Source organism: Azolla caroliniana, unplaced genomic scaffold, assembly GCF_043228905.1.
Source record: "Azolla caroliniana isolate FFs.n. ecotype wild unplaced genomic scaffold, voAzoCaro1.0.p SCAF_11, whole genome shotgun sequence".
Taxonomy (NCBI): domain Eukaryota; kingdom Viridiplantae; phylum Streptophyta; class Polypodiopsida; order Salviniales; family Salviniaceae; genus Azolla; species Azolla caroliniana.
Window position 1 is genome coordinate 17,536,060 of NW_028230446.1, and position 10,282 is coordinate 17,546,341.

General features: G+C 38.9%; 2 protein-coding genes across 3 annotated transcripts; one reads left to right on the forward strand and one right to left on the reverse strand.

Moving 5' to 3' along the window:
* The first annotated feature begins 1,030 nt into the window (after positions 1-1,030).
* On the forward strand, positions 1,031-4,456 carry LOC147858165 (uncharacterized). 2 transcript variants are annotated; one of them, XR_015530441.1, is made up of 3 exons: positions 1,031-1,628; positions 2,294-3,665; positions 4,180-4,456. XR_015530441.1 is itself a non-coding variant. In XM_087326811.1 (2 exons), exons 1-2 carry the CDS (start codon positions 1,407-1,409, stop codon positions 3,482-3,484), a joined length of 1,413 nt encoding a protein of 470 aa, XP_087182937.1. In that variant the 5' UTR covers positions 1,031-1,406; the 3' UTR covers positions 3,485-4,456. The 2 variants fall into 2 exon arrangements, 1 of the variants encoding a protein (XP_087182937.1); XM_087326811.1 differs by having other exon boundaries at positions 2,294-4,456.
* A 3,398-nt stretch (positions 4,457-7,854) lies between these two features.
* Positions 7,855-9,599, reverse strand: LOC147858166 (uncharacterized). The gene is made up of 3 exons (XM_087326814.1): positions 9,418-9,599; positions 8,844-9,191; positions 7,855-8,227 (listed from the first exon to the last, which is right to left on the reverse strand). Exons 2-3 carry the CDS (start codon positions 8,865-8,867, stop codon positions 8,021-8,023), a joined length of 231 nt encoding a protein of 76 aa, XP_087182940.1. The 5' UTR covers positions 8,868-9,191; positions 9,418-9,599; the 3' UTR covers positions 7,855-8,020.
* Between the last annotated feature and the right edge of the window lie 683 nt (positions 9,600-10,282).

Consider the following 10,282-nt stretch of genomic DNA (forward strand, 5'->3'; position numbering starts at 1 on the left):
CCATCTAATATGCATCTCTTCCCAATGTTCCTTGTCTTATAGTTGGAGCCTCATGCTTTATACCTCCATTCCAATCCATATTGGTTTGTTCCTCTCCGACCCTAGTTCAAATTGTTGATGAACTAGATTATGCGATTGAAGTTGTTTTCAATATATAAAGTGGCGGTTCCTCTTTTGAGGCGCCAACAATGAGATCAATTAATAAATGCAGTCGATCATATGGTCTCGTTAAGACACTGAAGCACCAAACACATCGTTATAGTTTAACATGCCGACATATAAACACAATAAGGGGTTGTGTTGATTAGTTTATTCAGAATTTCCTCACGATGAGGGTGAGTCAAATAATGTTTTGCTAGATGCCATCAACATTTATAGTGTTGCAAGAGATGAGTTTACGAAGGGCTTTGCGGAGGATGGGACAAACGAAGATCCATAAGAAGATTGAGTTGAACCCAAAGGTCGCAAATAGAAGATTTAGTGTTTGACATGGAGACATTCAAGGAGGACACGAGATCCTTTACTTAGGAGGCAAGCATGAAGGGGTGTGGTGTGTGTAGGGCCGGCGCCTTGGCCATGGCCCATGGTAGTGTGCACTCGTGGATAGATATGAATGTATAAGTGAGAAGCAGGGAGGCCCGACAAAGCCGGAGACACGGGTTTTTGACGGAACCTGTAAGTGTGCCGAGTTATGGGCCCCCCGCCCGGTTCCCGGATCGAGTCTTATCGGTAGAAGGAACTTGGAAGGAAGGAAGGAGGTGATGGTGATGGTGATGGTGATGGTGTGGGCCAGGGTTAGGGTTAGGGTGAGGGTCATAGGTTGAGAGGTTGAGGTGGGGGTAAAAAGGAAGCCAGCCTTATCCTTTCATTCTTGCAAGAAGACGAAGAAGAAGTAGAAGAAGCAGAGGAAGAAGAAGAAGAAGAAGAAGAAGAAGAAGAAGCAGGAAGACCATAAATACAACAGTATCACTAGAGCTCTGCAATTTTTTTTTTCCTGTGGTTCCCGCCTTCTCCTCACACAGGTACCCTCCTCCCCTCCCCTCCTACTATCTCTCTGCTCCTGTTTTAGCTCAAAAGAAAACCCAAAGATTCTCCACAAAACCCTAAAGCACTAACACAGAGCACAATCTCAAACACAAAATCTAAACCCTCATACCCAACCCTAACTCCAACCTCAACCCCCCCAAAGCACAATCTCTGAATCCCTGAAAGCCTCCGAAACCCTTGAAGCCCAGAGAAAAACAGCCCAACAAACCCGTCGAAAATCCCTAACAATATAACCTTGTCAAAACATAATCCCTGAAACCCTAATCTCTCTTCTTTCTTCTGCTTATCTGCAAAATCGAAGGGGGAGGGCGAAGTGGGGAAAGAATAATAGTTTTTCTTTGGTGTCGTGCCCGGAAGCCATGGATTCTGATGTGGGCAAGGTTTTCGTGGGCGGCGTGTCATGGGAGACGACGGAGGACACGCTGAGGAAGCACTTCAGCACCTATGGATCCATCTCTGACGCCGTCATCATGAGGGATCGGGCCACTGGTCGTGCTCGGGGCTTTGGCTTTGTCGTATTCTCTGACCCTTCTGTTGCAGACACCGTCGTCTTGGAGAAACACGTCATAGAAGGCAGAACGGTAGGGATCGAATTCGATCTATCTAACTTCACCCTCCAAATATGTATTTTTTCAGATATGATCAATTTTCTCCGTGTTACAGAAAATATGCTGTCGTTTCTGTAGCTTTGTTTCTGGAGATATAGCATTTTATGTGTACTTCTTGAGGCATGGTCTTGGCTATGTGTTATCTTCTTTTGTCTGTGCTAGTTTTGGAGATACGATGTTCTCTTCATATTTTTGAAGATACCATATGTTCCTTCTACTTTTTTATTCACCTAAGTGTTTTGAGACGTAGACTTCTCAAGGAGTTTTCTTAGATATGCCCTTTTTCCCTGAATTTTTTGAGATTTTTCTTTATTTCCTGTAATGTATATTAAGAGCTAGAATTTTAATTGTAAATAAGGAATCACATAAAGGATTCAGTTTGCAGAAGAATATTTGCAATTCATGACTTATGAAAGTTTAATGTGTTTCCAACACCTATGTTTTGCTCGTGAAATTTGCATGTATCAGATAGTTTCTAAGGCTTTTTATATTCAGGAATCAGATAATGACCTTGTGCTCTACCCTTATTTGTCCGTCCTTATATGTCAATTCGTTTAATCTGAAATATTAATGTGAGCTTTACTCCTTCGTTTTGGGAAATTTTCCCTACATAACTTCTATTCGTGTTCTATTGAAAGGTTGATGTGAAGAAGGCAGTTCCGCGTGATGAACAACATCAAACCTCTGCAAAGGCATCCAATGCTGGTCCTCGAACAAAGAAAATATTTGTTGGAGGTCTGGCAGCCACCATAACTGAGGACGATTTCAAGCAATATTTTCAGCAGTTTGGAAACATCACAGACGCAGTTGTGATGTATGATCACGAAACACAAAGACCCCGAGGTTTTGGTTTTATCACTTTTGATACTGAAGATGCAGTAGAAAAAGTTCTACAAAAGAATTTCCATGAAGTGAACGAGAAATTGGTGGAAGTGAAGCCAGCAGTACCCAAAGACATGGCCACATCATCAAGTGGTGGTGGAAGAGCTCAAGGAGGAGGATATGGTGGAGGATCAGGCAGAGGAGGAGGAGGATATGGGCAAGGGTATAATTCAAATCAACACAATTCATCATATGGCCCAAATCAATACACTGGACCCCCTTCTGGAAGGGTAGGAGTAGGACCCGGTGGCTATCCACCCTATGGATCTGGTGGCTATGGGGGTGCCCCTCCTTATGGATCGGGTCCAGGGTATGGACCTCCGATGAATGGAGGTTTTGGCAATAGTGGTTATAACAGTGGTGGTGGAGGATATGGAGGGGGATATGGTGGAGGTTATGGTAATGCTCCAGTACCAGGAGCAGCAACATCAGCTGTTGGCTATGGCAACACAGGGGGATATGGAGCTTCGACAACAGGGAGCTATGGTGGTGCAGCTCCTCCACAAGCTTCAGGTCCGAGAAGTCCGTGGGGTGGAGGGAATCAATTAGGGTTTGGAACGAGTCCTAGTGGAGGTTATGGAAGTGGTGGTGGATGGATGGGTGGTTCTGGTCCTAACCCTAACGCTGGACCACCTCCTGCTGCCTCAGCAGGGGGCTATGGTGGTGTTAGTGGCTATGGCTATGGCTATGGTTATGGTGGTGGTGCGGAAGGTGGTTATGTTGGATATGGAGCTCAAACTGCCCCATATGGACCTGGATCTGGTGGAGGAGATACTTATACTGGAGGTTATCAAAGACCTGGAGGTCCTGATTCTAGTGCTAATCCTCCTTCTGGCTATGGTGGTGTAGGTAGTGGTCCTTCCCCTACTGATAGCTATGGTGTTGGAGGGAAACAAACACATCGAGGTGCTGATGCTCGCTTCAGGCCTTACCCTGCACATGGATGAATAATTCTTTGTTTCTCTTTTATTACAAACACTGTCCCAGAGAAGAAAGAAGACACTTTCTTCCCGTTCTGCTCCGAAAAGACAAGAATTTTGATGTGGTTTTTACTCATCGTTTTCTTAACCTTGGGCTGTCTTCGGTACCCTTTGGAACCGATTATGTGTTGGCTTGGACGGGATAATGGTCAGTAAATCTGGACTCATGCTGTTATAGTTAGGTAGGTAGGATGGTAGCAAAAATTTGGCTTTTGCAAGTGATGCATTGAACTACTAGTTTGACACTTTCTTTCTACCAGACACTTTTTTTATTTTCCCTGTTTTGGTAGTTATGTAGTATATCTCTAACTAAGTATAAAGGGCTTCTGCTCAAGAGGATTTTTGCTAATCAGGAGGCATTCAGCAGGAAATACATAAACAAAAATCAGTCTCTATGAGGTCATGTAGTAAGTTTTTATGGCTAAAGTAAAAAAGAAAAAGCTCAGATTTGGTGTCTTTAAGTATTTTCTTCTCACATACTGGGATCTTACAGGCTTTACAGTGTTATTTTTTAAAGTATTGTGAAAACCGAGAAAGTAGTGAAGGACCAGAGAGAAACTATGCTTTATATCCCAGGAGAAATAGCTAGTGCAAATTTCTAGGTTGAGATTAAGCGCAACGTTCTTCCATATGCTTATTTTCATGTGTCCTGGATGTGCCAGATTATACAACACAGGAAACCATCTTTCATCTACATACACTTTTGGATTGAATGGTCTGGAGAGAGCATTACTCGGAAGAAGACATATCTCACAAGATCTTTCATCGTGATTCTGAAGATATTGTCGGATCCTTTTTAAGGTGGGCATTTTTGTTGAAGTTTCTTCTGGCTTCGACAAGTGTTGTGTGCCTTAATGCTCAGAGTTACTGTTGTATAATACTTTAGAAAGCATTTTTTGTGTACTTGGGATCATCTTTGGAAAATCAGTTTTGATGGGAGCTATGGCTGCATCTTTTTGTTTTCAAAGGATTGGTTGATTAATGTGTGCTTTTCTGGAGTATATTTTTAATGAATTGTTTCATGAAGAAAGAATGCTGAAATCCATTGGTGTGTTTTGTGAGAATAAATTGGGATACTTGGTCTAACCCATAAATACCTCTTCTTTGCTGTCCGTTCTGAAAGCTTTCTAACAATTAAGTGGATATTCTTCGTTGCTGTCCTTTTCTCGACACTTTGATTTGAGTGAGAAATGCTTATTTGGCACTTTGAATACTACCTCTCAATGCACACGGAGAAACTTGTTTTATATATGTACTGGTCTGTTACTCGTGTTTTTGCTACATGCAGAAATTTTGTTGCAGAATTGTGATGGCTGCTGTTGGTCAATATTTCTATTTCCTTTTGTTTATTTAATTTCATTTATTATTGTTGTTTTCCTCTATGGATGTATGCGTCTTTCTGTTGTAATGTAGCTAATGCATAGAAAGCTAATTATAGCATAATATAATTTAAAAGAAAACAATGTAACAAGTCGTTAGATATTCTTTGATGTGAAATTGGCACGTGTTTGTTGTGTTTTCGGTACTTGCTGAAATTTCGGTGCAGAACTGTGCTGTCTGCAGTGGGTTAATATTTCTATTTCCTTTTGTTTTTTTAGCTTCATTTCTTATGATTAATGATTTTGTATATGGTGGTTGTGTTCTATGGATGTAGCTAACGCATTGAAAGCTAATCATATTATGATATTATATATAATTGAAAAGAAAACAGTGTAATAAGTCGTTAAATTACAGCACATGTGATTGGAACAATTAGAACATTTAGTTGTGCTTGACGTGTTTTGATTTGATGCATGCTTTTGCTGTACATTTTCGGTTCATGATTGTGTTAATGCTAATCAATAAATGTTTGAATAATGAAACCATAAATAATTCCGCAGCGGATAGGTGGAAGTTGAGAAAATGAATTATAAGTACACCAAATCATTGCTGAATTAAAAATTTGCCATTTATTTCTAAATTGTGTAAAAAGTACGCCCTCTATATTCTTGTAGTTAATACAGCTGATTCTGTTATCAAGAATTACATGAGCAGAACTGTCTTTTTAAATACTAGGTAACACCTAAGCTCTAAACCTTTGTGTAAGCCTTATACACACTCTCTTTAAATCTTAGTGTCACAATCTCTAGCTTAGAGAAGGATAGTATTTGCTGGTTGTTAAATCAAGTTAGAATCAGATGATTATGTGTTGATGCATTACTATTCATCTTATAACATACATATCTTGATCTCATATCTACCCCTACGATAAATGGATGTGCTAGATGGTAGATATCCATGAAAGTACAAAGTATGACATATAGGTTGCCTTGCATGTCACAATAAAATAATGCTTGCACATTACGTCCATTTTGGGTGGACCCTTAGACATAGTTTTCCAGGTATGTAGTTTCCTTTACCTTATTACTAATCTTGACATGGTATACTTGCCCATGATAAATTGATATCTCAATGTGCACATGCATGAAAACTGTGAGTAAGATGTATGAAAGCCCATTGCGTCTCATGCAAGAGATATAGCTCTTGCACACATTCTATTTTGATCAAATTCTAGCTTGTATGAGGCTTATGACTATAGTTTTATAAGAGACAATACCAACCCAAAACACATACAAAATGAAGGGCAATGTCTTACGATGTGCCGGTCGGAACTCGTGATCGAAACGTAGGTCCAATGTTGTGAGTTGTGAGTAGAGATTGGACAATGGAATTACAGAAAAGAGAGGCCGAGGTATCTATCCATCTATCTGTAAAGGAGGGAGGAGACATATCTGTAAAGAACCTTAGGAGCACAAAAACAAGGCGGTATCGGAATCCGAGTCGGAATCGGAATCGGAATCGGAATCGATCGGGATGCCTTGACATAGAAAATTGGTGCTTTGGATTTATAGCTTTACTCCAACGTTTGATTTGTTGGGCAAATCCTTCATTTTGCTTATATGAGCCACCCTGGGTTCGATTCGTCGTAGCTGCCTGCCTGAATCCCCTGCTCTGGACCAACTACGCATATATACATGTAAACCACCAACACATTTCTCCCCTCCTCTCTGTTTTCCACCAGCATATGGTCTTTTTGATTGGGTATACGCCGTTTCTTTCCATTTTCTGTTTGTTTTGTTTCCATGACTTTGCAGAGCTTTTCAGAAGATCTGAGGGGTTCTGAACAAGCTTCACAAGACAGGGTTCATGGCCTTTTCAAAGTTTTGATATCCTCATCAGAACATGAGGCACATCATGTAAGAATATCTGTAGATACTTCGTAGCAATTTATCATCATGAATCAGTGCTTCATCATCTTTTTTCGTTGCATTCTACATGACTATTTATGTAAGTCGATGCTAAGTATTTGTATATGGCGCTATATCGGTGTGAAGATATTTCTATATTCATTGCTAATCATTGTATGTTCGACAATTTTGGTGCAGATATGTTGGTGGTTGGAATCATTCTCTAACAGATTGATGAGTAGAGCAGAAGATGTTTCAGCTGAATTAGAAGACCTTGCAGAAGGTGTTTCAGCTGAATCTTGGCAATGCATTCAATAGTCTACGGATTCTCTCATCATCCCAGTTTATAGAGAATGTAAGAGCTGAATTCTGAATGTGTAAATTTTTGTGAGTGTAGCAGAACTCATTATGAGCAGATTGCAATGGAGTCATCCAGGATTTTCCTTGTGCAGAGGGTATATGAAGAGGATGAGACATTAGTTGCAAATGCGGAAGTCATGGTAAAGCTGCATGGACCATCACATAGCTATGAAGATGATGTGCTTCTGAGATATAAGGAAGCTGTGACATCAGCATGGAATGTATACGAGCAGCATATCGATAAGCCTTGTACAAGAACTTCAAGCTCTCGACAGAAAAGGACCATGGTAACACTTATTAATTCTATACTATATTGTAACAACCTTTGCTATATTTGAGCTGAAAATAGTAGCAATCCAAGCAATGAAAAGGAGGATCTTTGGTCTACACCTGGTTTTTGTTTTCCATTATTGGATAAGTGTGAAGCCCATATCGCATTTTCTATCAATTATTGCCAGATATCCTTGTGTTTTTAAGAATTAGGATGTTTGTGGAGATATGCCATTGAGAGTTGATATGATATCCAATAAGGACGAACAATACATTTTGGCTTTATAGAGAGGTTCTCATGGACAAGGTTGATGGTGATGTTGGGACATTTGTGGAATTAGTGGCAATATCTCATAGAAAATGGGCCAAAGTTTCTTCATGAAACATGTCATGAATTTGGCTCATATAACCTTCATATCAACTAATTGATTTTGAAATTGATACCACCACTCATATGTGAATCGTGATACAATACTGGACTTCAATTAATGTGACAAAAAATTCATTTTTTATTGACAGAATTTCAACAAACAGCTTATACATTTATGAGCAAAGTGTGTAAAAAATGTCTACCTATATTGGCTAGCAAATATTTATCACCCTATAGCACAATATATAACACAATTTATCCAATATATATACACATTCAATGGCTACCTGAACCAACAAGCGCAAGAAGAAATTTCTTGTAGTTACCAGATGTATCAGATGATATCATATCTTCTAATCGTTTATTGTACTTGTGATCGAACTCTGCCTTAATAGCTTGCATATCAATTTCCACTCTCGTCACAATCACACGAATCAATATCTCATCACGCATTCCAATCCCTTTCATTGATTTGTGTAGCATCTACAAAATTATCAACCTTATTCAGTAACGATTTCATGTAGAGAAACTGGTGGAAAAATGAGCTCACAACTCATGAAGGAAAAATCACTAGGTCAAAGAAAGCCATTGCAAAAACCTATATACAAAATGCACAAGATATATATTAACTTCCAAAGAAAGACATCTCAAAAATATATATGCCATATGCGCAAGATATAAATTAATGTCCAAATATCACCTATGCAGAGTACTTTAGATGCAAATCAGCACAACGTGACACATGTAACGTCTTTCAGTGCATTACATTTTATTTCCATTCATTGCAATGAATTGATGATTTCAGAGAGAGGAAGAACAACTTACAACGAGCTATCATATTAAGTTTAACTAACTCGAAATGTGATTTAGCAAAAGATTGTAAAAATAATACCTCTTTTTTCAAGATTTTCAAACTAGGCCTTAAAAGAACTCCTGAAAATCAATGCTAATAGATACAACATGAAAGCTTGGTAGGACTAACAGCCTAATTCTACCAATCCTATTACCTACAAACAGGAGCAACTTTATAGTACTAACAATCTAATTCTATGAAACTTTGAAGTCCTATTATTGGAGATGAAGAAAGTATGACACAAACTTTTTCTATATCCCGAACATACATTTATCGGTATATATGGAAAGAAACAGTCAACAGTGCTGCACTTCTAGTGCTTAAGATGTGAATTATGGCTGCCATGTCTGTACCTAACCGTCCTTCACCCCGCTTTATAGATTGACTTGGCTTCATTCCCTGCCAAGTGCATATCAAGTTTCTGGCCTATAATTATTGAGATATGCAAGAAGAAACTGCAATACATTATCAAGAAAAGAAACTTATCAGTGTTCTCAAGTCATATAGCATCTTCTACATTCTTATTGTTTTTCGGGAAAACTCCAAACTACCCCTGAGTTTTTCATTATTTCGCAAGAGACCCTTGGTCAGCCCCTGAAAGAGACAAACGCAGAAAATTTGACCATACAATTGCTCAGGTAGCATATACGTATATAATTGATTGTGAGGGTTGACTAAAGGCATATGGAGAAATAAACAAAACTCCCGTTCTGTGTTTAAAAATCTGGCCAGTAGAAAACATAAGAAAGAACAAACTAAACCACACAAATAAAGAACAGTGAAAATAAATTGCATAGGAAATGCGTAGGATGAATGTAACCTTCCTATAGTCTCCACCAGTATCTGAAGAAACGTCCGCATCAAGTGATCGCTGAGACATTGAATTGTAAGCATGTCTTATTGCTTGTAACTGCGATGTTGTCCGAGAACAAACCATCTCAATCAAGGATGTATCCTGAGTACCCCATCCACGGATAGCATCCCTCATGATGGTAGCATCTCTTTCGGATCTTGCACCCAAAGAATAACTACTTTCTGCAAGTGTAACAAAAAAATACACCAGACATATGTCTAATCAACAATCTCAGAGTGAAAATACGAGATTTGATGGTTCATACCACAAAAAAACCAAGGAAACAACGCCACCTACGCCTAATGTGTTGCATATTCATTAAGACACCCCTTGGTTAATCAGAAATGAACAAAATACCCCTGACATTTATGTGAGTTAAATCAGCCATTAATTGGTTCTAGTTTGGATTTCCTTTGTAAGATAGCTTTGGACCTAATTATCAAATGACAATTTAATTAATTAATTAGTTACTCAAAAGCTACATCATCACTACATAGGGACAACGGAAAAATTAACCTCTTGATTGCCAACTTATAAAACTAATAGCTTGAATGACTCCTGATTAACACAAAGTAAAAATTTGAAGGTACTTTTGTAATTTTAAAACTCAAGGGGATATTTGGCTAATTTTAAAAAACCGGTGGTATCCTATTGAATCAATGTTGGTATCCAGAAAATATTTGGGGTAGAAAATCTAGTCCAACTAAGCTACTCACCTCCAAGTTTCCATGGATCTCTGATTTCAATCTATCAAGGAGATTCTGAGAATAAGGGGTTGAATATAATCGGCGTAGTTCATGCCGTTGCACATATTTCTGTGTGCCAGAACTGT